We start from the raw sequence: 27,251 nt of genomic DNA on the forward strand, positions 1-27,251 counted from the left end.
TGGATGCATCTTCAGCCTAACAACAGTCAGTAGTCTCTAATTTATGCTTAGATGCAGGTTTTCTCCTTTTGCTAAGAAATACAAACAACTGATATCATTTTTAGGACCTTTATAGCAGTAAAATGGGGGTGAATGTTTCTGAAAAAGAGAGACAGACCAGATCCTAACATAGCAAACCTGAAAAAATCATACTCCACTACGTTCAAGTTGTCACCCAAAGCAAATACATCACTTTCTTCTTCATGTGTATAATTATCTCTTGGCTACAATTGACAAATCCCCCTGAAATATTTAAGATGGCCAGTGATGTCTCAAGACAGCCTGAATGTCAGGTTGAGAGGTAGTTTTGTAGAAATTAATTTTCAGCTCAGGGTTTATTCAACACATATGTATGAAAGACTCTCCTTGAAGAATGTTTCACATCCCATCTCACTTGCATTGGTTCTGTGCTGTGAAAGTCACCAAGCACTAAATGTAGAATCTTAACTTTATTTCCTCCCAAAATTGGGTAGGCTGATATTAAAATAAGTAAAAGTGTGCCAAAGAAGACATAAAGCTAGGTTTTTACATGCAAGTTTCAAAGCAGTCTGTAACAGACTGTAAGGCAACAGAGTTGCATTTTATGCACACACAAATTCTTTTATAGAGCAATACAGAAACACACTTCTAGTTTAAGTACAGAAGCTGAGGTTAGGCTTAGACTTTCCTATCTAAGATGGTCTTAAAAGATGATTTAGTTCCACAGCAGCTTTTGCTGATGAGACTGACGCTGTTTAGGTCCTGCTCTAATCACAAATAGGTGTTCTTTTTTTCAGCACTGATGTTCATCTGATCCAGGGTGAGAGAGTTTGGAACCCTGAACTTGCAAAAATCCATAAATCTCCCACATTAGTGATACAAAATATATATAACCAGGTAAAGCTACACTAAATAAAATTTACATTGCACCTTGAGGGAAAGAAAAATAACCTATTTACAGATCCCCATCATACTAAATTCATTCTAGGCAAAGATTTATTCTTTTCTATGAAACTATGAAGTTTTAAAACATGAACACCCCATAATAGCTCAGAGAAAAGCCTAACTAGAAAAAAGGAAAGCATCTAAAAATAACAGCTATTGAACATGGAATATCTCCCTTATTGCCCTACCATTTAGAAACAAAAAAGGGATGTCAAGCTCTTCCCATTGATCTAGATTTTCTTTACGTTTTATCTCTTCAGCTCAAACTGTGCAACAACCACAAATGGAGCACACACCTCCTGTGTGAGGAATGTTTGCAGCATTACATGTTCTTTATTTACTGAAGAAAGAAGCTAGTGCTACTCTCAGAAAAAAAAAAAACAACAGTGCACAGTACTGCTCCTGCTATATAGATTTTTTTTGTACAGACAAAGAGGGAATTCTGAATCCTCTTCCCAAGGCTTTGTCTTCATGGTGTCATTACCTGAGATTCCTCCAGTTTGGGTCGGAGCTTTATATCTGAAATGAACTTTGAAGAGTCAGTGTAGGACATTTTTTCCAACCTTTTTTCTCTGCCTCTGTTCTGGAGAATTAAACATATTTTGAACATGGAAGTATGAAAACTGTTAGATTAATGATCCTTTGTACCTAGCTTGTACCATTCTAGATGTAAAAGAAGCTCAGCTACAGTGTGTAATCTTGTTTCTTGCAATGTGTATCACTGAAGGCTTTAGTGCAAGGAACAAAGAACCTGGTAAACATGTATTTGAATAAGTAGCTATGAGTAGAAATTGATAGTTGTAATATTTTTCTTTTTACACTGTAAAAAAGATGAGTGATAGGGAGGCAAAGTCATTCCTACAATTTTCCCACCAGTTGTAAGCCAGTATGATGGCAGAGGGCATGCCCTGCCTGAGCCAAGCTTGCATGTATTTGTACTGCTTTGTGTAATAGCCTTACATTTTTACTGGCTGCACTAAATTTTTAGCCTCACGATTTCAAATATTGTCACTGGTGTAGTTAACTGCCTTTTGTAAATGGAATGTTTTAATAGAAAGAACCCAGGGTTAGAGTGAAATCCTTCTGATCATTGGAGAAAAGAGCTAGCAGTGTAAACCAGCTGAAATTATTGAAAATCATGAATGACAGCTTGGGGAAAAATATTTTGATGACTTTAGGCTTTTTTTTTTTTTTTCCAGAAAATGGAAATATCTGCAACACATATTTGCTTATGAGATACAGATGTTAATATTTATTATACTGTCTTTTTTTCAACTTCAAGTCCAAATTATCCTAGTAAGCAATGTTTTACAAAGCAGTAGCATTACAGAATAATTTTAAATTTCAAAACTGAAACTCCAAGGTTTTATATGATAGGCTTACCAATGTAACAGGTATTTCTAGTTCCAACAGTTTCATACTGAAGAAAGCAGGTCAGAACTGACATTGTGAGGAAAGGTAAAATGGCAAAATATGCAACATAAGATTTTCAAGCTTTCTAGTGTCTGACAACCATAAAATATGATAAAGGAGAAGCATAAAGAACAACAAAGTCTCAGTGAGAGACAAAAAAAGGAATTGAAAAAAATCTATATAAGCACACACAAATCCTTCATACAGACATTATGGGCTGCTTACCCTCCTGCTGCTATTGCAGAGAGACAATAGGTCAGTCTTGAATTGCCTAAACTGCCACACAGCAGCTTTGTGTGCTGGTTCGTAGGAGGCAAAGACATTTGCTGCCCAAGACACTCCTTCAGCAACACACAGACCTTTATTCCTCCAACTACAGCAGTTAGTGTCCTTCAAATCCTGCAGATCCTGGTAGTTTGCTTTCTCAGTGCTGAAGCTATGGGTATTCTGTTCTATTTCTTGGGATTATTAGTTGTTGAACAAGTTGTATCCTAGTATCTGCAGTAGGTAACTTTTATGTTTCAAAATACCTGAAAGGGAACAGTTTGACCCAGGTTTCTGAACATAAAACACTTTTCAGAGCTTTATTTACCTCTTAGGACAAAATCTTGTATTACCTCTGCTGACAATACCTTTACATGGGAAGAAAACTTGTGTCTGTCAATTGAACTAAATTCACTATTTTACTGAATTTTTTTGAAGTAGATTCACTGTTGCCATCGCTGGATTTTTAAGTGATGGAAGGGCATACCAGTATCCTGATGCCAGAAGCATCTACAAAGAAAAACTTTATAAATATACTCAAGAGATCTTATGAACATTCTGAATATTCAAATGTAAAAAAATCTCCAAAGTGCTTTACCAGTATGTTGTGTAAAGTTTCACTTGAAATTTGAGTGAAGGGACTAAAGAATCTGGATTTTATCAAAATGCAGGAAAAAAGTCACATAAACCCATTATTAATAAAACTATTATTAGTATTTGCTTTAAGTTTCTGTTAGGTAGTAATAACTGAAAAGAGGGAAAGTAACCTAGAATAATAGATTAAGTATTTGAAAAAAAAAATTTTTAATCCAGGATTACTTTAGCATCATATTGTGCCCAGAATAGGAGAGGGCACCAATAGCATTCAGCTTCAGCTATCTAATTCTCATGCCCCCAGCCTAGAGTGAAAGAGCTGCTACCAAGCCTCAGTGTTAATTTGTCAGCTCACAAATCCACAATTGAGTAGCTACCTGCAATTCCATGCAGACACCTGTTAGGAGCTCACTGGTCTTCTCAGCACACAGAAGTCAAACCACACTAGTTGTGTACTACACCTCAAAGTATTTGTTTAAATATAGTAGGAGGTGCTTGTCCTTAGCTATGTTAATGTAGAAATACAAACATTACACAAAACTTACTAAACTTTTATAAATACTATTACACTTTTTAATTCCACAGTGTGACTCACTGAACAGCTGGAGTTGCTGCTGTGTGCACTTCGGAGACAAGCATCCTGCAGTTCACTTGTAGGTGAAGTCATCCTGTTGAAAATCATGAACAAAATATCCAGACTGGCAAGCTAGGACTTTGTCCAGCAGCCTCCTGAAATGTGGGTATTCAGTTAATTGTACCAAGAGTGCACAGTCTCTGAAGTGTTACTCAAACAGCTGCACCCCACAAGCCCACTGAAGGAAACTGGCGTGTGCCCCCCAGCAGTGTCAGAAGAGCTGTTGTAGTTCTCTAGCTGTCCAACAAGATGATTGCCTCCTCCTCTTTGCCAAGGGAAAGGATAGTCCAGTCAGTTAAGACCACTTCAGGCAAAGTCAGCAGGGCTAGTTTAATTTGCTGATGAAGATTACTTCAGATAATTGGCTTAATTTACTGTAATGGACTAGGGTGCACTGACAAGGTCTCGTGGCAGCAGAGCTGCAGAAGCTCTAATCTGCTGCAGGATGGAAGGATTGTTTCCAGGCCTCTAGGAAGCAGTTTATTCCTATTTTTTCACACCAAGAAGTTTTTCAGTTCATAGGCACATCCCAACATCTTAAGAGTGTTCCCAAGACCATACTGGAATGAGAAACCACCAAAGGAACTGGAAGCACTGTTTCAAACTCTTCCAATGGCAATGTAAAAAGATAAAAATAAATCCGTTATGAAAAAGTGAATCTGCCCTTGTCACTGTGTGAGAGAAGTTTTGCTATTTGTGAATAGCAAAAGGTAACTGTGATTAAGGAAAGCAATTTTGTGCTTTTTGGCTCAGTATTTCTAAGTGGGCAAACAGCCCATTAGACAGTGTTTCTCCTTGTCAGTCCTACAGTTTCTTCAATGGCTTAAGCTCAGGGAGTGTTAGTGCAGGCTGCTCCAGAAGTATCCCAGACCTCTACACAGGAACCAAATTTAAGCACAATTCTTCAGTTCAGCTTTCCCACTTCTGACTTATCCCCAAGTTCTGAACATATTCCATAAAAAAACCCCCAAAACCATCCACAGAAAAAAACCAAACTCCAAGTTCCCCAACTTAACCTCAGCCTTACTATTACTACCAGGAAACGTCTTTTAATCATTGTTACTACTGATTAATAGATTTGGATACTACAGTAGATGAAAGACGTATCATACAGCCAAAATACCCTAATCTGGAATGAAAATTTCTAAAAATAATTCAATATAAAATACAAAAAATCCCACAGATTCAAAACATTTAAGATTTTACTTCCTCCACATCACATCAGGTACTGGAGATGTGTCAACCTACTAGCTCCAGTTTTGAAAGCCAGACCTGAATCCCATTAGGACCATCAAACATGGCTCATAAATTTCAATGATCCTTATTCAGATTAAATCCTCTAAAGCCTGAACTACCAGAAAAGATAAAAATTAATTCCTTTGAGGGAGGACAGACAGGATATTTTTGAACTAACCTCTGGTCTGAGAAGTAATGGACAGCAGAACAGAATCAAGCAACAGGCAGTTGCTTCCTACAAATTTATGTTTCTGTCACTAGTAGAAGTGTTTTCGGAGTCCTCACAAAGTCTTGGCTGGTTCCCCAGCTGTGAGGTTTCTTCCTGCAAAATCAAAAACCTGAAAACTTGGGGGTTTGATGAAGAATGTGTTTGAGGCACTTTAGAGGCTTAAACAGAATGGGTCTGTTGGCTTTCAGCAGCAGGATCCACTTTTAGCAAAGGGTAAAGAGGCTGTACACAGGAAACACCCAAGAGCCCACAGAACCAAACTTGTTCATGGCATTAAACCTGCACAGGCCCTACCGTGTACAACAGGATCCATGGAGAACAGCCCCAGGAGAATCAAGTTAGGAGAAGTGGGAGATGGCTTAGATTTATATATTAACTTGCTATTCAAGTATCTATTAAGTCTTGATCAAAACAAAAGGGTAAAAGAAAATTCATACAATTGAAGTAACACTGTATCTGAGAATCTACATTTTTTATTTCATCAAGAAGTGCCCCAAAACCTAAAGTACAACATTTTTAAATCTACAACACAAAAATAGAAAATATTCAAAATGCACAGGAACACAAGTCACCTTTAATGTGATTAAAACGTCACATGAGATTTTTTTTGCAGTTAAGTGGCAATTAAGGATGTGTTTTACAACACTGTATAGATATCTGCAAGTTTCCTGTACAAGTAGGATCCTCATGCTTGTGCAAGTCGTTCTAGGACTCTTCGGTAATCTGAAACAAGCTGTTGGAAGCTCTCTTCTAACTGCTCACGTTGCAAGTTTAGGTCTATTTGGTTCAACTGATTAGTCATCTCCTCTGGTCTTAGACACCTTCTCATCTTGGCAAGTTCTCTCTGTTTTTTCTAAGCAATCAAACAAACAGTAGTTTGAACACAGCCAGTAATTATCAAGAATATGGTATTTCATTATGGTGTTTCATCAAAATTTATTCTATTTCAGTATCTAGTTCTTTAAGACGTCCCTAATCACAAGAGAAGCAGTAACCATGTTTGATTAGTACTACCTTTGTTCTGTTAAAGGCTCATACTTTCTGTATTGCCAATGAACTAGTGAAGGGAGAAATGGTTTCAGATTTTGTTCCTAAACCAAACAGATTAGGTCTAACAGTACACCTGCTACTGAAGATGGATGGCACAGAAAACTTGACTGTAGAAATCTGACCAGGATATTTAATCCTACATTAATTAAACTGGTGTCCCATTACATGACTATTCAGCCAAAAAATTTCCCTATAACTGACTATTAGAAATTAATTTTAAGCCTCCAGTACACAGAAAAAGTTTCATAAACTCTTACAAATTATTCAAATTACCAGGGACTAGCAGTAACAGCACTGAAAAGCAGTAAGATTATTTATAAGCATAAACATATTTGTACAGGAAGATAAGTTGTCCTTGCTCTGTCACATATGATTTTTACCTGTTTCTTAAAAACACCTCAAAATACTTTTATATTTTCTTCACACAGATTTACTTTTATTTAGATGATACCGATTTCTGAACTATTCAGTTCTTCATTCTTCAGTCTTCTCTAGCTTTGCAAAAGCAGAATATCATTCAACACTTCATTAAAAAAAAGTATTACGTATGCCTGATGTCTTACCAATAAATCTTTGCAAAACCTATGGAATCAATGTATTAAAACAACAAAATTTCACCAAGTTATTCTATTTCTAATACTCTCAAAATCAAAGCCCTTTTGTGCTCCAATTTTAAGCTTATCTCTCAAAGGAGTATTTGTTTTCATTCTGTGATTGATGCTGAGAGTCAGGAAGGAGGAGTGGAGACTACAGGGAACTGTAAATGAGTAAGACCAGAAAAACGTTTACTGTATCCCAAAGATTGCACAGATAGGCAAAGTTCAGTTCAGAAAAGGAGGTTCTGTATTTAAGTACTGATGAGGAATTCAAGCACATTTCTGGTCAGTAATCAAGAAACCTTTCCTTGTTGAAAGGATGTGAAAAGCAGCATAGATGTTTAAAATTTTGATTCACATTAGCGCTGTATAGTCAAAATGAGTAAGATACTCAAAACATACGATGAGCTGCCCAAATGAAAATTTGTATGAGTGAAATGAAAATAGTGTATGAGTACCTTCTGGTCCAGCTTCTGTTAGTAGAGCAACTAAAACTTTATTCTAGAATTAATTCAAAGTCTGCCTAATTAACAGGAGTGTCTGTTTAGATTATTTAGATTTAGATGAAACATTAGCTCTGAAAAAAAGGGTGCCAGCTTTAAAATGCCCACTACATCTGATACTGTACCATTAGGCCATATTTAAGTTCCAGATTCCTGCTGAAAAGCAAACTCTCATTGCATGTTTCAGATAACCAGTTGTTTCAATATCCATTTCCCCCCTCCAAATACACTACAAGCATATCCAGGTACACAAGATTTTGAAAACTGCCATCGGTAACATTTTACCCGGGCAGCTTCAAGAGGATTCTTTTGGATAAAGTTGTTGGGCTGGCAGAAAAGCATATTCAAACAGCAGACAAAGTATCACAATTAAAAACCCAGTGCAGCAGTGGTATTTACTTCCAAGAGGGATGACATGAAGAACAAAGACATGAGCAAGGAGATATGTCTACCAGCACAATCTACTAATAAAATGCAGTTTGTCAGAAATGGAGAAGCCACAGTGAAACTGACATTTTACAAGCTGCTCATCCTTTAAACTACATTGGAGTGATGCCCTGTTATCGAATATACCAAATATTTTCTTTCTTGTATTTGTGCTACTTATACAGAGAGCAACACACCCTCTTGCACCAGCCATCCCAAGCCAGTCATGTCACACACATAAAGGTCTCAGTATGTTTAGCAACCATCTCCTTGCTAATGTGATGACTTCCAGGGGAATAGATGTATTACATGTTTTTCCCCTGAGCTTTCTGCATATAGTTTTTTTTCACTGCTACTGTTAGCCAGGAAATAATTCTAAGATGAATACCATTTTTATTAAACAAAGGTAGTATCAACTTAGAATTATTCTACATCTGTACAGCACTGCTCAAATGAAGCAATCAAGCAGTTTTTGTGATAAAATGACACCAGTATTAGTGTATGCAGTAATATTCCTGATTATATGTTTATAAAGTTTGGTTCCCCCCCTCAAAACTACCCTCTCTATACTAAAAGTTAGTTTCATTAAATTTCCAAAAACTTTTTGGAAATGGAAGTGTGACTAAATTTATTGGAAACTGTTTAAAATGAATGTATGAGTAAGCTATTTACTAGGTAGAACTACTATAAACAAGATGACTATTTCAGAACATGAAATTTAAAAACTGGGAAAAAAGGAGTTGGTTGCTTTAAGGATTCTTTTGAATCCCCACTGAAATAACAAAAAACTAAAAATGCAATGTTCTAAAGTAGCAATATTGCATATTTAGTGATACAAATCCATTCATTATCCATGCACTTATTGTGTGCAAAGACTGAAGTGGAAACACCTGCTAGAAGCACTAGAATTGAAGCTGCTTATGAAATTTTGGATTTTGCCTACAGGACCTCAGTGATGAGTGAGTGAATTGAAACCATGTAATAGTCATGAAAAACAGTTGCTGAAAAATCACCTATTTGTAGTGGACACTGAGTGAAATTCAGCAAACGAGACAAGACACTGGTGCAAGACAGTGTGTTTTGATTAAGGTTCTGGCACTCAGCATGACATGAAATTATCACTAGATCAGATAAATATCTAATAATTCAATCATGGCCTCTCATTTCTACTAACAGCCTCTGTAAGCCCAATGTTTTGCAAGCAAAGTTTTGCTATTTGGTATAACAGGGTAAATGCTGCTTTAGAAAGGTTTTCAAGCTAATCAAGGCAGTCCTTGTGCTCTATGTACCTTTATATGCAGGATTTTGGTTTGCTTGGCAAGTACTTAATTGACAACAGTAGCTAACATGCTAGTTACAGCAATAAACCTAGATTTATTTGTGGCCTTTTTGACTCTTGATTTAAACACTGATGCCTTTCACAACTAAGACATAATTTTTAAAATCCGTATCTCAAAGGTTCAGTTTATGCAACACAGACCAACCACACTGAGAATCCAGGATGCATAAATAATAGGAATTAAGAAAATTACTTGGTACTATGTTTACAACTTGCTTGAATTTTACTGCTGGTATTATTTTATTTTCCATCTGCATGGAGCTAGTCCTGTGTTGATGTGACATAATTACTTCTAGCAAGCTGCTTTCTTGAGACCTAGCAAACAATTAGAACAGGAATCTAAACTATACCTAGTCTGCAGTGTAAACTTCACCTCTCTTCAAATTTCTGGCTTGTCTTTTTAAGGTATGTTTTCAACCTCTTCAAGAAATTGACCATTTCCCCCCATTAAACCTACCTGGGCATAATGCCACTTAGAACTAGATAGCATAGGCTTAACAGTAACCTCCTGCTGGAACTGGGCAGGAAACATCAGGAACCAAACACAGGATCTTCAGTGCTGCTACGTACAAATGTCCTCTGCATCTGTATATGTGTCAGCTGAACACTGCATAACTAATAGTAGTTGATTGGCAACATAATTGACATCAACTACATTTATGGAAATTAAAGTAAAATCAAGTATAATTAGCCTTGAAATAAATATTAAATGATATTAAAGTCATATACACCTTATAGGGCCCAATCAGTCTTCTTTTAACATCCAACCGATAGCTTCTGGACTGTTCTGCATCACCCATGTTTGTTGCACGCAACCGGAGAATTTCATAAACTCGTCTTGTGTGTTGCTAATGAACAAAAGGAGAATAAAAACCACATCTGAATAAAGAGGTCATTCAACAGAACTCCAAGTGCAGAAATACTAAAATATTAAAGTAATTCTTTATCTTCTTAGAAGACAGGGGCAAGGATAAATCCATCCTATCTAGTGAATTCAGTGAATAAACATTTTTCTTTTTACTTGAAAACAATTTTCTCCCATGCACCCAGTGTCTGATCTCTCAAGTGTTGCACCAGCCATAGAGGTGCTTCAAGGACTTGCTGTAAGTGAAGAGCAGAAAGCCCAGAAGCCAGATCCAAACACACTTCTTTCCAAGAACAAGGATTGGAACTAGAGTGATGTGAAGCAATACCAAGCAGTATCCACTTTGCTAATTTTAACAATCCACATATATCTACTGCCCTTCACAAGGCCCCCTGAAAGTTATAAATATGAAAATGAAACAACAATATTTAAACTTTTCTGTTTACTGGGGAAGAAATTTCATTAGTAAATGGAAAAACTGAATGCTTTTGCTATCAGGATCAGAAAGTATGACAACTGGGGAGAAAATGACGTTGCTACTATATTAGTTTTAACTTGCATTTAAGACCAAGTATTTGTTTCTGAACAACACAGCAAAATTAAAGTGGTTTGTTTGCTACACTACTACATGTTTATTTACTGCTAAAAAACCAAATGAAATTTATTTATTCCTTCAGCACAGAAGGCTGCAGATGTAGTTTCCTTCTATAAGTTATACCATTTTTATGAACACATCTGAATATGGCTTCACACTGCCCACCCCTCAAGGTTTAAAGTCTTCAGTACACCACACAAATACCTTTTCAATTAAGCAGCTTTGCTATTTCACTACCATACTCAAAAATGAGTTTAATAACTCAAGATTACCATCAAATTTAATTGTTCAATTGAACGCTTTGGTTCTCCAAGTGTCTAGAGTTGCATTAGTAAGTTGTTTGCCACTTCAGCATTCTGCATTCCCAGAGCAACCCTTACTTGCACACTCTTGAAAGAAATCAAAACCATGTCAAATTCTATTACAATACAATCTGTAGGTAAAAAAGGCATTTATCTAAAACCATGAGCCATGTATCTCCTGATTCATCCTTAGCAAGTGTCAAAAATAAGCAAGATTGTAAATTCCATCTCTCTAAGTTTAAAGGGTATTGTACTAGTTTGATAAGAATATGTCCAACTACAACTGTACTGCTTTAATACCTTATTTATTTTCAACTTTTGTTGAGCTTCCGTCACCATTTCTTGACTGAAACCTTGCATTAACTTTACTGGGGAAAAGCAAACCAGATCTTGACAGAGCTTTACAAGAACAAAGTCTCTAAGCTTCACATAGTTCTCAGAAGGATCTTCAGCTAGAAAGAACACAAAAAGCTGATCAGCATTATTTGTTTCCTCATCTCTGGTATGTAATTACAAAGAACTATGGAAAACAAAAGCAGATGCAGTATCCATCAGTATATAAACAACTGTGCTTAACTGTTATCAAAGGTTTTGATGTTTGCCAGTAGACATCAAACAGGTCACACTATGGGAAACCTCTAATATTTTGCGTATGCAGTGCTGTACATTTTGTACGTATGTATTGTGAAATTGACTTGTTGAAACCCATTTAACTCCTTGGGAAAAGACTAGCCTATAAACCTTTTTTCTTGTATCTTTCACCTATTCTATATTTAACAGTGGTAGAACTACTAAAAGACAAACAAAAGGGAAAATGTGGGAAAAGATTAGTGCAAATATCCTATTGTATACAAGTAAATTAGTTGAAGATATGTATTGAGCAGGAGTTAGTCTTTGTTAGCAGGAAAAGGTACAAGAAGCCAAAGAAGATTATCCAAAATTACAAGGCTGAAAGGACCTAAGCAAAAGCTGATCATGATTTCAAGTTACTTCAATTTTACTTAAAAAGAGAGCATAACTATCAAAACTGTTGCTATAGAAAAAACCACTGAAATGGAGAAGTAGCCACAGTTAAGATCAACATGAGCACATATGCAACTATTTAATGCAAAACAAAAATATGCACAACATTTTGAACATATTTTTTCCTTGCTTCAGACAAGCTCACTACAAACAAGTAGCAGGGCCATGCTTCCCCTTCAACACTCATTTTTCTGGGAGCTAACATTGTGGAGTTTATTGCTAACATCCCAGCTGTGTTTTCCTTCAGTTTTAACACTGTAAATAGCTAAAACTTGCAGTTTTATGACGATCAAAAGCAAAACAAAGCTATCAAGAAGGACTGGGATAGAAGCTTTTGCCACATAGTATATATGGCACAGCACAGCTAATAATTTTAATTTTTCTGGGTTGGGTTAAAATGCATTGTGTATGAGTGGCCTAATCTTGTATGGCAAGCCTTATAGCACTTATTCTGCAAAAGAGATTGCAGAAGTGCACTAAAGTAAATTGATTCATTCTTTTGCACTCAGAGCTGTTAAAAGAAGAATGAGGCAGTTTCTGTCCAGTAAGCACTAACAGCACACATTCTGCTTGTGTCAGGATGACAAGGTATAAGCAGATATTTGCTGCAATTATGAAACTCAAAAGTAGTTTTAATTAGTAAATCATTAGCATTTTCAAAGAAATTAATTAGATCTTCATTTCCTCTTTACAGAAAAGTTAAAGGCTTAATTTCACAATTTTAAGTGATATGTAACTAGAAATCTTGGCCATATTAACATAGTCCAAGTCTAATGTCCCCCTCAAAAAGGACAACAAATACTTCTCTAAGAGTCTTAACTTGCATCATTTGAGTGCCATGTAGAATATTGCAAGCCTTCTCCTGCCTCATTCCACAAAAAAAAAATGGACCAACGTTTTAGTGCACTTTTACTGTTTTCTACAACCCTGCACTTAAGGCACTGAGCCATGAACATGCCATAGGATTTATGCAGTAGCAAGTTAAGACTTTGCTCATCCTCAATTATAAAAGCTACTTAGAGGTTTGTACTATAAAAAGGAAAAATGAATTATGCACATGAGTTCATGTTGTATGAACTAAGTTATACTGTCTTAGGTTCCCACAAACTGGATTGAAATTGAGGTGGATTATTTTGTTACGATGATCTGGCAACAACGCATTATGAGAGCAAGTGGTGTATTGGGTTTTAATGAGAACTGAGAGTTAGTTATAAACAAGATGAGACTACATTAGAATTGAATGGTAAACATCTGTTTGAACTGCATTTCTTCCTATACTAGACTTGAAATCACAGGACTGATGTCATGCCTGTGGCAATTTTCAATGTTAGTTTTGTTATGCACATGGACTCTTTATCTGCCATTTCCACAATCTTCTGTTTTCAGGGATTTGTGCACACACATCTAATATCATGGATACCTTCAGCCAGCAGTATGTGCTCCTAGACCACAAGCTCTCTATAAACTCTTACTGTCTGTGAAATTTCAGCGGGCACATTAATATTAAATATGCTATTTTAGTTAGGTGTGTTGTGTCTCCCCTCAAATTTGAGTTTTGGCTAACAGGGGTAAGTTGAACAAGGAATTTGACAAAGCTTGATCTCTTGGCAAACTCAGCTGTGTATCTCACAATGAAATAGTTAATTAGCTGGTAATCCGTTCACACTAGGGATTGAATTTTCCTGGTGTGCTGTTCTCTGAGTTAAGAAGCTACACCATATACACATCTGTAAAGCACTTCTGAACTGAGCAGAAGCTAAATCTTCAAAAGGCTTTAAATTCACACAAATGAACATAGAAGTTAGCATGTGGGCTAACAACCTGTAAAGTTCCTTATTAAAAATGTAACACAAACCTGTTATATCAAGTACTGTAGGAGAAGACATATAGTATCTGTGAACTGTTTCAAGCAGCTGAGCACCATGGCCTTCTCCTTGGAATGGCGGCAAGATCAGCATCTGGCTGCAGACAAAGGAATGCATTTCCAGTTCAAATGCAAGCATTTGAAAACATAATGCAAAGTCTTAAAAACAAAATGGTATTTCATTTTAGATTAAGGTATGTACAATCTTCATGTTAAAACGTGATTTTTAACAGAATCTTAAAACTGTTAAATATTCAAAACTTGTTTGAGATTCCCTCTGCTCCAAGAGGGGAACAATGAAAAAAATCAGTGCATAGACAGCTAATAATGGGGATTTTTTTAAACAAATCAACACTATTATAAACAAGTATTGGGAACTTCAGCAGTTCCCTCTTCTGAAATAAAAGGCAAGGCACGAGTTACACCGCCAATTACCTTACACGTGGCCGGGTTTTGTCTGGGTACACATAGTAATTATAGACTGTCATGTAGCCTACGGTCGCAAAGAGCGTAGCTCCATCCTTATTATACTTCTCAAATCTGCAGATAAAACAGAAAGCCAAGCAGGTCAATTACAGTTGCGCTCCCATGCAGTGTCCATTTTCTTTTCCATTCTCCAACTGAATTTTCAGTGTCAGCAAGCTACTCTGTGAGGGCCCAATGGGTACACCTGCTATGTTCTGAATGTACAATTCACTTAATTGGTGTGCAGCAACTTGGATAAATCAGACCTCTTTACAGCACTTCAGTGCACTTGCCTATTATAAAGATGAATAGGTGGCAAGTAAAAGAAAACACAGGCAAAGCTCATTTTACTGTTTAAGCCTACATTCAGGGCTCTAACGGACAACAGCATTTAATTCAGCTCTATTCTCAAGCTTTCCCAAAGCATAATGGAGGAAAACTCAAGCCTCATAAACAATGTTTTTTCTTTCCTGGGAAAAATATCATTATACTGCTCCAATAATTGGCCAGCCACAATTAAAATGCAGGCTTTGTGGAGGTAATAAGGTCCACTGTTGCTTTAGAACTGTACTTACACTAGAAAGTAGTTCCATCTTTCATCATCTACATCAATAAAGCTAGCAGTTTCAATAAACCACATCAAGAACGTCTGAAGCCTTTCATGATATTCTCGAAAGCCTGGACATGTCATGTCAGCCTAGGGAAAAAGCCAGGAGAAGTCAGGTGAAACCTATCACAGATGCAAGAGGAAAATCTATGCAAAACCTAATTAAATTCTCCGATATAGAAAAAGCATGTTAATGATTAACAAACAGAAAAATTACAGTATTTATACACTCCAGTTCAGTCACTACAGAAGGTGCATCTCTGCAAAATAAAATTGAATTTGGTTGCTCAAAAGCAGAAGTTTAACTTAATTTTTCATACCTTGTATATCTGATATGTTATATCTTCACCAGCTTCCTCATTATGGATGGAATATGTGTGTAACAACATTCCAAAGGGCTTGAAGTTGACCTCCTTCTCCAGCAGAGACACAAAGTCATCTGTGTTTGTGCAAAAACCAGGCGGAATGATTTCTCTAATTTTACTTTCCACATCATCTGCCTGGAGATTACAAAAAGGGGAAGGATCAGTGAAAAATTAGAAAAAGACAGCATTGATGTCACTGTTGTGTTTAAGAAATGAATATATGAGACACACTATATCTACCAGTAATTAAAAAAACAAAAAGGAAAGAGAAAATAGAAAAAGCAAGCATTCTTGTTGTTCATTAGTGACCTTCCAAGAAGGAGCCACACTCATGAGATCAGAAATGTGACAATCCAGCCTTTTTACGCATCAAAAAACTCTTGGCTACAGCCTAAGTTCATGAACATTTTTATGCTTAGAGCTTGTTCTATTTGTTCAAGCTTGACTGAGAGTGTTGGTAGCTATTCTGTAAGTGCAGCATGTTCAAAAGCCAAGACTTTCTAGACAGCAATTCCCAAGACTATGCTGTACTGCACAGCCTTGCAGAACTCAGGCTCCCAAACAAGCAGCTTACAAGAGGTATTAGGTGATGCAGAACTAAGCAGAGAAAAAGAGACAAAGACCAAAAACGGTAGCTCCCAAATAGGGAAGTGACAGCAAGCACACTCTGGCATTCTTATGGCCCCCTGCTTGAAATGCCTGTCTATAGAATCAGCTGCAAAACAGTACAAACTCAGACAACCACATCCTACGTTCTAATAAAAGAAAGTTTTGAAAACAAAGTTTGACATAAAATAGTACAACTTATGAATACTGTCAGCAAATCTGACCTTAGTCTAACATACTGTGGAAGACAAAATATTCTGACACCAAAATTTAATTCAGAGATTACTCTTTTCAGATAGCCAAAGTTAGAGACTATCAGCTGAGCAGACTTCATAATCCTTTTCAGACCCCCAAAAGACCACTTGATTGAATACATTTACTACTTCTTTTTAACCATGAATATTTGATGAAGCTTCACAATAACGTATTACTGCTTCTCACCAGGCAATAAAACTTAATGAATTGGTCTCAACTTAACAAAACCATACTCCTCAATACAACCCCTAAAAGCCTGACATTACATTCAACAAAACGAGCTTACATTCAATTCAAACTTTGCTCTGGACAATGAACCCAGGTTTTTACTTAATGGAGTTTGCCGTGAGTTCAGCTGTAATGTTTGTATTGTATCTATTTCCACAAGGGCGGACACAAGAACACTTTGTGTTAACTTACTAAGCAGCTCTTTCACACCGTTTACATGCATGATGGGTATTAGTTCAAAACCAAGACTCTTGCTACTTAGCATTCAAAACAGGGAAATTAAGATGCTTAGAACAAAATACACTACAAAAGGCTAATACAACATGCTACTAATTCCTGTCCTTTCAACCATGGGCCCTTAAGCAGAAGCAATGCACCTGCAAATGAATAGCACTTTATCATTCAGTTACATTTTTAGTGTGGAGAAAGATAGACTTAGTTCAGTACAAACAAGTTTTAGTCTTAATGGTTTGGTACTACCAACATTTATATTTATATTTGGAGAGAGAGCTATTAAGCAGTTAAAATACAACTCTACAGTATCTGGTGTAAGAACTCAGTAAAAATGTGTATAGCCTTTACATTCATTTCATTCTCAAAACAAAGATAATTTGTTGGTGCCTTCACTATTCTTCATAAACCAGTATTAGCTAAAATATGTTTCCTTTAGACTTGCTGATTTAAGGGGCATTACAAAAAACCAGTCACTTCTTCTGAATCAATGAATTACATTAAAAACATTTATATGGAACACAATTTAGAAATGCCTTTTTAAAAATTGTGCAAATGCATTGTTTACACAGCTCTTATGTCTGCTCTACTGACAGAGCTGTAAGAAATCACAACTAAGAATCTGTATCAATTTGCATTTTATATAGCTGAATAGGCATGCAAAAATAATGTAGAATTAAAACAGTATTTCCAAGCAACAGTACAATAACTCATGGACAGTACAATGACTTATGGACAGCAACTAAAAAGGGTGAATATCCAGTACAAGTACTATATACATAATGTTTAATTACTTTTGCTTCCCCTTACACTTCTAAGTTTCTTCATTAGAGGAAGCCAAACTGTGACCTGCACAAGTGTAAGCTGGCTGCCACCACAGAAGTCTTGGTTTCAATACAGCAGAAAGAATTAAAGTATGCCAGAGGCTTAGCAAATAAAGCACTGGATGATATTTCTTGATTCTATATGACTACAACATATTTTCACCCATTGCCTCCTAAAAATTGTCACCCCTTGGAATGGGTGGGGTCTGACACAAGAAAATACAGTCTTCAATTACTTTTAGGGTTAACAGGATCTCTCCTTTTTACCAAGCAAATCCCACAATCCTCAGTTTGAGCAGTGGCAGAAGTTTAAGCCTTGCAATTTTCAGTTAATACGACATGAAGTACTGGAATCTCAATAGATCAACAACATAAAAATAATTTATTTCATTAAAACCTGTATTTTTAAATGGAAACATTCATTACTTAGTAGGTCCCTTTCAAACACTTCTCTCTGAGGAGCCCATAATCCAAGGAGCTACCAAAATGTGTTTACTGCCTTCCCTTGGGCATTTCTTTGATATTGGTGAAAAGTTAATTTTTTTTTTAATCAGAGCAAGACACTCATATCTTAGAAACTGGAATGGATGCACACAAAGTTCTCTTCAGAAAAACAATCCTTGTGACTACTACAGCAATGTTTAACACAGGCAAAGCAACTTACAATGAAGCATGCAAAAACCTGAATTAAGCCAGCCAAGAGTTGTTAAGCTTATGGTTCATGGAAGTGCTGTCTGTAATATATTACCTTCACAATCAGAATCATGTAAGGTGGTGACAGGAAACTTGGAATGGGCTTGTAACTACACTTGTTTTGCAGTAGGACTGTTTAAGTCAGTAATGTATCCTTGTACATCACATTTGACTCTGGGTAATTTTAATTTGAAATTATTATTGTACTAATAGGCAGCTATGACATTTGCATACCATGTAGATGCTGTTTCAAAGTGACTTAATTTAAAATAATAGAAACATATTTGGCAGTTGAATTTCTCTAAAAATTGTATGCACATACTTCAGAGGGAAGAAAAGGAGTGACCAGCAGTATTACATTACAAAAGCACCAAATACTGAAACAATACTTTTTAATGAACTTTTGTATAAAGCCAATGCATACACTAGATGCAAAGTGAAATACAGAGTTTAGTGAAGGACTTTACCCCTATTCCATCATAAAATGCAGAAAAAAGGAAGATACTGGGACAGCTGCATATCTCAAAGCAGCAAGCAATTCAGAGGTCATTGCTATTAATATTTACACTAGAAGAAAACAGAATAACTATTTCTCTTCAGTTATTTGAAAGAATTAATGCCATTCAAGGGATAAATTTTGTCTACTTTCACTAAATGAAGTGCCAGCTTCTGTTCATAACATGATCATACTTTGCTGAGGCTTCCCCAATAACATAATTTCTTTAAAGATGGATCTAAACCATGTTAAGGTGCATAAATATGACTGGACTTCTGCCTTTTGACATTTCCAGATTGTATCTCGAATGCTGAAAAAGATCTTGGAGAAAAAAAATAGTGGTATTGGGATGAATATTTGTCAGTCCCTAGCAGGGATAGCAGCAGCAATAATGAAACCAAACTCAATATTACAGAATAAAACCACCTGCTGCTGAATGAGCTTGTATGGGTATTTGGGGGTACAAAATCCTCAGCTGTGAATAACTTCGTCGAGCATTAATACCAACTTGCTTAGAACCAGTTATGTAAAGGCAGAACTGCTGTCCTTTCCTAAACACCATCTATTCACAGCACAGGATTATCTGTCATGTGTGGCACACAGTCTGCATCTTACTATAATTATCATCAAGGAGGAGAGATCAGCAAATAGTTAACTTAGAAACATAAATGTAAATATGCATTCAAATCAACATTCTGCTGTAATGACAGCTTATGTTTTAACCTCTGCAAATGTGTTATCTTAGGCTGGATAAACTGATGGCAAATATAATGCAGAAGAAGATTGACTACAGCCATGTATTTTTTCCTACATATGTTTAGACACAGCAATATAAGCAGCTTATTTGACTGGACAGTACTAATAGCACCAAGGGAAGCACAGGGTAAGCTACCACATTCTTCCCCTTCAGTCAAGGCATGTAAATGCTCTGGAAGGCAAACACAAGTGCTGCTCAAAAAGATCTTTCTTGTCCCCATCTGAGTCCTTAAAGCAATTGGAGGAATAATTCAGTATAGGAAACAGGCCTTGAAAAAAAGCAACCATTTTGATCAATCAAAAGCTGCAGTAGCATAGGGCAAGACAGACCTTGTTTAGACCTCCAGAGAAGTAAACTGAGTTTGCCATTCGTACAGAAAACAGATGAAGTAAAAAGGTGCTACGGTGCAGATTCCTGTTCTATTTTGAAATTCTATCACTGAAACAATGGATTTTAATATGTTTACTATACAGCCAACAGCCTTTCCTTTTCTTCCTTATTTCCAAAATATCCTTAAGCTTGAAGAGCATGAGCTTTCACTCCTAAGACACGTTGCTCTAGCCTCCAAAGTATTTCAGACATGTCCAGGAACTTAGCCTGTTGAACAGAGTATATTCTAACACACCTTCAAAACAAGTAATTGCAAATCTTTAAAATCATTTTAATGAAGTCATTCCAACGTATTTGTCCTTTTACAGCAGGCCTTTCCTTGAATTTATTTAAATAAACTCCAACAAATTTGAAAGTAGTAATTTAAATGCATTCTGAAGTCATACTTTATATGAGAACATATAGGCAGTAGGAGAGGGGAAAAAAAAGCTATTCTACAAGTATCTTATAAGCTCAGAAAATCTGCACAAAAAAGAAGAAACAATCAAACAAAAACCCTGCAGGTAACCATATTACCACATTCCTTTAAGAAAGATGTAAAGCATACATGATACACATACAGAAGTTTATAATCACTTTACTGCCCTACTTGTTCTCCATGTTTAGAGACACAGTCAAGCACACTATCTCATGAAGTTCTTACAGAAACCTCCTTTTCCTTCTCACTGCTTCTCTCCATCATTAGCCTCACCAATACCAGTCCTCCTCCTGGTCACAGTTAATATGAAAATACAGACTTGCCAAGTTGAGGTTTATTGTGTGGAACTGGCTTTGGCATCAGAACCTCACATCTGACTGTTCTGTTTGACACAATTTTGATTGTCCTGTTGTCAGGGAATGGGAAATGAAGTTCAAAGGTTTTAATTAGCTTAACAAACAGAAGCTTTGTTTCCTTCCTTTTAATTTAATCCATGTCTAGATGGGAAATTACTAAACCTAGAACCGAAGTAAACCTTCTCAATGTTATGTTAAAGACAGAAGCAGAGCTGCACTTACCTCCACACAGTCAAACTTCTCATTTACTCTTGATGAGTATTCGATGCGGAAGAGCGTAGACAGGTTGCCAGCAATGTAATACAGGAGGATCTTGAGGCCCTTGTAGCCAAAAGCAACTTCACTGAGAAAGGAGAAAATAACAACCAGGAACTCGGTACAAAACAAAACATTCCCACCACAGTGGCTTCATTTCACCTGACACTCACATAAACTTTCCTGGCAAGGTAAAGTAACCTTCCTAATAGGAAAAGGGAATCAAACTGGATGTGTGCTATAGGACAGAGATAATGCCTTACACTGCTTCTATTATTTCCTTCCTCTAGTGGAAATATTCTGAGCTCAGTAAGGCAGTGCCTGTGTCCTTACTGTGACAGCTCAGGAGAGAATACATGAAACAGCTCACACTGTGTTTATGCTTTTTTAACAGCTTTAACTCATTAACAGTTATTTACATTAATTGATTGCTGACATTTATTAAAAATTACTTTGCAGTGCAGTATTATGTTTTGGGAGTAAACTACTTTAATCTAAAATGTACAAAGCACAGACAACCAAGTGTAGCAATTTGTGGAGTTTTTAGTTGACAGTTTCTGTTTAGTTATCCAATGTAACCAAAAATTAGTATATGCGAAAAGAAGTATAGAATACAAAAGCTTTTTCTGCAGTTTGAAAATACAAGCTGCCTGAACACAAACTCTATACTCTTATGAAGAATAGAGAGTTTATTTTCTGAAAAAAGTAATGTTCACAAAGGAACAGGCCATTTTTTTAAAATTAAAGCATAGCTAAAATGTTTTTGTGATGGGATTTTTCTTTTATGGTAGTACATTCATAATTTAAAATGTGAAATGTATGTGCCAGAAGAAGAATTTGCTTGTTAGTTAAACTATCAGATCAGAAAATTCTCTGATTACTAAAATTATAAATATTGTCAATGATAGCTGCAGTAGACATCTATAAGTGTAACTAATTTATTACATTTAATACAGGTAGATCATTCTAACTGCAGTACTTAGTACTTTCCTTTTAAAAGAAAATTGAAATTAAGAAACACAACTACTTAAAGAAGTCCAAAGAAGCATGCAGGTGGATTCTCCGTAGGTTTGTTTGGGTTTTTTGGTTTAATTGTTTTGGTTCTGGTTGTGGTTTTTTTTATCTATGACCAGATTGTTGAATGAAAATACTCTACTGAAAATAAGGAATGACACTTCAGCACTAATTAATTCAGCATACTCAAAATAAAAGAAACAATACTTTTCTACCTACACTTCAGGAAATAGTTTGATACCAGCACTCTTCTGGAGAATCCAGCTGCTCCTGGCCTGAACAGGTGTACTCCTCACTGTCTGGATGGCCATGCCCAGGGAGTGGTGGGGAGTGGAGTGAAATGCACCAGACAGGCGCTGTCCTGTGGGGCTCCCAGGGCTCATCCTGGGGACAGTCCCATTCAATGTCTTTATCAGTGATCTGAATGCTCCCCAAGTCAGATTGCAGTCAACACCAGGCTGGGCAGGAGTGCTGATCTGCTGCACTTGGGGCACAACAAGTGACAGACGTGGGGAAGAGCAGCTGCAGAAGGAGCTGGGGGTGCTGGCTGACAATGGCTGGACACGAGTGAGTCAGCATGTGCCCAGGTGGCCACAAAGGCCAGTGGCACCCTGGCCTCTATCAGCAAAGGCAGCAGCAGCACCAGGCCAGCACTTCTTATCTTGCTATCAGTATCAGCAAAAAATTTTTAGCTTTTAATGATTTGGAAACAAATTTGCCCTTTGGGACCTAGTAGTTTAAATTTGGAAACTTTAACTTACTCATCTCCAAACACTTGATGGCTGTACTCTGGATTAAACGTTGTGTTCTCATCCTCCAAATCCTCAGGAAAGCGAACTGAGAAAATAAAAAGAACAGAGCATGACCACATCACCACCTTTCATTTGTTTATCCACAGAAGCCCTGCTAACTGTTCATACACCATTCCACTAAAGTCAGATAACTAATTAAGAAACTATGTGAGAGTGGCATACAAATGAAATCAGGGCATCCTGTACAATTTAGGTGCATGTTACTTGATCTGTGAGTATCAAATCAGTAATCAGACTAGAACTAAAGAATTGACACAGATGAATACATGTATATATTTCATAGGAAGATACTGGAATACCTCAGTATCACTTGTACAGTATTAAAAAGTGGCATTACCTAGCTTCAGCTGAATTGCCTCATTTGTATTACACTTGTATTCAGCCAGCTTCTTCTCTGTAGCAGTAAGTCCTGAAAAAAAAAAAAAAGTTAAAGAGGACAAAGAAATCTATTTCATACACTCTTCTGGAACTAGAAAACATACAAGTACCTCTTTTTAGTTCCTGAGAATTAAAGTCATTACTATAAAAACATTAGGTATTCTAAGTTACTACAAATTTTCACATGTGTTATTATAACATGTTATACTGAATAAGAATTCAGTATAACATATTATAAGTAATACGTGTCAGGACATTTAATATGTTTGCATTAAGTCATTTTCATAAACTGCTGTTAATGAACTACAGTGGCACGTACACCACTAGCAATTATTTAGCCAGCACTACTATTCCAGAAGGGATGAGGAAGAAAAATGCAAATAAACTGTACTTCATCTGATTTCCAAAGCCTAATCTAGGCCAGAAGACACGTTTCACCTCAGGTATGTTCCAAATGCTTCACAAACATAGCCCCTCTTCATTTCAGAAGTACCATAAGAAAGTTCTACATCTTACTTCCGGCAGCAAACTTTAAGTAGGAATACCTTCGGGTTTTTAGCTCGCTGCCCACCACCGGCAAACTCGTGGCCACGGACACGCACTGGTTTAACTCTACAGACCGTGGGGCCATAAGCCGGAGACACGCAGGAGCGGGGCCACGGGAGCCGGGCGCCAGAGGCAGCCGGGCTTCCCTCCCTCACAGCTAGTCCCCGTCCGCCCGCGCTCCGTCTTCCCCCGCATCCGCCGGCCCCGAGCTCAGGCGCCCCTGCCCCGCGCCCCGGTCACGGCGCTACCCCCGGGCCCCCCTGCGCTGAGGACGCGGCTGCCACAGCGCCGAGCGCCAGGCCAGGACTCACCCGCCATGACCGAGCCCCGCGCGCAGCGAATCAACCCGCGCGCGCGCCCGCGCGGCGGAAATGAGCGTGCGCGTACACGCGCTTCCGCTTCCGCCCGCCCAAACCCGGCGGGGAGCCAATGGCTGCCCCGCGCGGAGCGCGCATGCTCAGCTCTGCCTCGAGCCTCGCGCGGGCTCGCGTGGCCGGCCCCGCCCCGTCCCCCCCAGACCGCGGGCCAGCCGGCGCGCGTGCGCAGTGGTGGTCGCGCCTCTCTCACGTGCGGCGGCTCGGCGTCGCTGCCCCGGTGCCGCCGGCCGTGCCTGCATGGAGCGCTGCCCGGGCGGGGCAGCCGCCTGCGAGGGGCCGCCCCCGCTCCTTCCTCATGCACACACCTCGCTGCTCATTGCTGCAGCTCTGCTTTGGTCGAGCAAACAACCGGAGCTTTGTCATCAGCAAAAAACTAAAACGCTCATTGCTGAACCGCTTGCTGCAGCTACGGCGGGAAGGAGCGTGGGGATTTCTGCCGATTTCTTTCAAAGGCCTGGCTTTTGATGCACTTTGGTACTTGCTGTGCTGGTTTGGCTTGGGGTAGAATTACTTTCCACAGTGGCTTGTGTGGGGGTAGTGAGTTGGTCTTTCAGGGTCCCTTCCAACACAGCTTATTTTGTGATTTGTGCTGAACACAGCGTGGATAACAGAGAGATGTTTTTGTTATTGCTGAGCAGGGCTTTCACAGAGCCAAGGCATTTGCTGCTTTTTGTACTGCCGTGCTGGTAAGGATATTGGGGCTGAATGAAAGATTGGGAAAAGACACAGCTGGGACACACACAGGTGTCCCCAAGTGACAAACAGATATTTTTAACCAGACGGCATCATATTCAGTATATAAGGTGAAGAGAAGAACGAAGAAGGGAGGGGATATTTAGGGTGATGATGTTTGTCTTCCCAGGTAACTACAGGTGATGAAGTCCTGTGCTCCTGCAGATGGCTGAACACCTTCCTACCCCTAGGAAGCAGTGAATCAATTCATTTTTTTGCTTTTCTTGTATGCGCGGCTTTTGCTTTTCCTATTAAACTGTTTGTATCTCAACCCACGAGTTTTCTACTTTTTACCCTTCCAATTCTCTCACCAGTCTTGCTGGTGGGGGAACAGGGTGACTGTGTGGGTCTTGGCTGCTGGCTAGGGTTAAACCATGACACTTGCAGCTAGCATGTATATATATGGATTTGTTGAACAAGATGCTTGGGTGGTCAGATGCTTATCAAATAGGCAGATTTCTAGCAAAACGGTTCCTGCTGTCAGCTGGGACATAGGTATATATCTAGTATATGAACTCTAAGTTATATGCAGAAAGTTTTTGTTGGCACGTAACTAAAAAAAGTTGTTTACCAGAGAAAAGTTGTTTTAAACTTAAGTAAGTCATTGTTTCATGACCACCATTATAAGCTACCAGTTCCAGTACTGTATTTTAATATCTCACTGTATTATTTGAGGAGTACCAGAATCTGCCCTTTCATGTTTTCCAGTGACATCTAATAAAGGACATTTTGTTGCGCCCTTGAAATAGCACAGCAAGATGAAATACACAGTATTATTTAAGTCAGGATTTATAAGCACTGTGATTGAATTGCTGGAATAAAGTATTAACCTTCCCTTTCTTAAGGCTTTAGCCTGCATGCCTTTCATTTTGAAGTATAAAGCATATATGTGCTCTGCTGATAAAGGATTATAAGACCCTGTCACCTGTCAGAAGTTGCTGGGTTCCAGCCAGATTTTGGGCCTCAGGTTCTATGTTTGAAATACGGAGCTACAGCCGATTTGCAGGCAAGCTGCCAGATTTCAGGCTGTGAACAGTTTCGGCACTTGAGACAACAGGTACACTCACCTCTGCTGAGCCTCAGGGGCACGGCTGCATCTCTTACGCCACAAATGAGACTGAGCAGCATTTAAGGCGGCTCCGTTTGCACTGTGGAGGTGCCAGCAGCACCCCGCCGAGGACCCACACCGTGCGGCCTCCGCCTGGGCACGCGGCGGGGCGGGACAGTACGGGGCGGGGCAGGGCAGGGCGCTCGCCCACAGCGCTGCGCTGAGGCGGCGGCTGCTGCGGCGGCGCGGCGGGCGGCGGGCTGGCTCCTCCTCCTCGGCGGGCGCAGCATGGCGGTCAAGGTGACTCTCCCGCTCCGCCGCTGGTGGCAGGAGGAGCCGGGCGGATCCCTGCGGGGCCGGGGGCAGGCGGGCGGCGGGAGGAGGCGGCCGCTGCCGCCGGTGCTGCGTGATTGCCGCGGGGGCCGGGGAACGGCGCCGCGGGGGCGGCGATGGCGGGGCGGCCCCAGAGGAGCGGCAGCGCAGCCCGCGCTGCCTCCGCCTGCCGAAGTGCCCCGAGGGGCGCGGGCCGGGGTCCCCGGGGCGTTGGTGGCGGTGGTGCTCGTTCTGTGGGGCCGGGGCGCCGCCCCGCTCGCAGGCAACCCGGCGCGGGGAGCTGTCACCGGCGCGGAGCCCTGTGCCGTCCAGCGGCAGCGCGGGCATGGCTCAGCCTGGGCCTGTGGGTCTGACAGGGACCCCGGGTTGCCGCCCGTGGCCGGCGCGCCCGGTTTATCTGCGCTCTGACAGCAGCCCGGCTAAGCGAAGCATTTATTTGCTTGTGTTTACAGGTGCATTCAACCAAAAGAGCGGATCCTGCTGAACTACGAAATATTTTTTTGCAGGTAAAAAGATCTAATGTTGTTTGAGTGTCAGACTTCGGTGTTTTGCCATTTCATCAGTTTGCCATGGCATCAAACTCATGTCGTGCTGGTGGGACACTTAGAAGTTCACTTTGTGGGCTTAGTGTGTTGACAGGGGTGTCTGGCATTGAGGAGAAACTGCTGCTGGCACAAAGTTACACATTTTCAAATTATAATATTAAATAAGTTCCTGAACTATTTTCTAATTTTCTACAAAGCAAATAATTATAAAGAAGTACTGGGGTTTTTTTAAATACACCTTTGCAGAATCCAAAACAATTCCTCTTCCATGACTGTATGCTTTGTCTTTGGGGTTTATAAGTGTTCATACAAATGGTTGGACCACTGGCAATGTTTTTAGAACTTAAAATTGATTTCTCAAGATTTATATATTTTGTAATATTATCCCTTGCAGGGCCTTAGAATTAGCACATATAAATAATAGTATGAAAGTTTCTCCACTCTCTTAGTTTCAGTAAAGCATGATCAGAAAGGAAAATCCAGTCAATCCTAAAACTTTATTGAGAAGGTTTGAATCAGTCGTATGGAATAATAAAAAGAACAAGAAGTGTCTTTTCGGTCCATAATAGGACTACCGATATTTCAAAAGTACTAAAATATGTTTTTCCCCCTAATTTTAAGTGT

At 38.9% G+C, this 27,251-nt stretch overlaps 2 protein-coding genes across 5 annotated transcripts in view; one reads left to right on the forward strand and one right to left on the reverse strand.

Annotated features, from left to right (window-relative positions):
- Positions 1-1,376: 1,376 nt before the first annotated feature.
- Positions 1,377-25,844, reverse strand: HAT1 (histone acetyltransferase 1). Of its 4 annotated transcripts, none has more exons than XM_074548505.1 (11): positions 25,769-25,844; positions 23,006-23,077; positions 22,618-22,693; positions 20,810-20,930; positions 15,289-15,468; positions 14,937-15,058; positions 14,332-14,436; positions 13,888-13,994; positions 11,310-11,461; positions 9,979-10,095; positions 1,377-1,546 (listed from the first exon to the last, which is right to left on the reverse strand). In XM_074548505.1, exons 1-11 carry the CDS (start codon positions 25,827-25,829, stop codon positions 1,433-1,435), a joined length of 1,227 nt encoding a protein of 408 aa, XP_074404606.1. In that variant the 5' UTR covers positions 25,830-25,844; the 3' UTR covers positions 1,377-1,432. The 4 variants fall into 4 exon arrangements, with proteins under 4 accessions (XP_074404606.1, XP_074404607.1, XP_074404605.1 ...); XM_074548506.1 differs by lacking the exon at positions 1,377-1,546 and adding an exon at positions 3,625-3,902; XM_074548504.1 differs by lacking the exon at positions 1,377-1,546 and adding an exon at positions 5,789-6,186.
- A 100-nt stretch (positions 25,845-25,944) lies between these two features.
- The window catches only part of SLC25A12 (solute carrier family 25 member 12), a 45,090-nt gene continuing 43,783 nt past the window's right edge, over positions 25,945-27,251 (forward strand). Inside the window, exons 1-2 of the mRNA XM_005484055.4 lie at positions 25,945-26,049; positions 26,535-26,588. Coding sequence (XP_005484112.3) covers positions 26,038-26,049; positions 26,535-26,588 — 66 coding nt within the window. The 5' untranslated portion in view covers positions 25,945-26,037. The remainder of the gene's footprint in view (positions 26,050-26,534; positions 26,589-27,251) is intronic.

This window comes from Zonotrichia albicollis, chromosome 10 (assembly GCF_047830755.1).
Source record: "Zonotrichia albicollis isolate bZonAlb1 chromosome 10, bZonAlb1.hap1, whole genome shotgun sequence".
Lineage (NCBI taxonomy): Eukaryota > Metazoa > Chordata > Aves > Passeriformes > Passerellidae > Zonotrichia > Zonotrichia albicollis.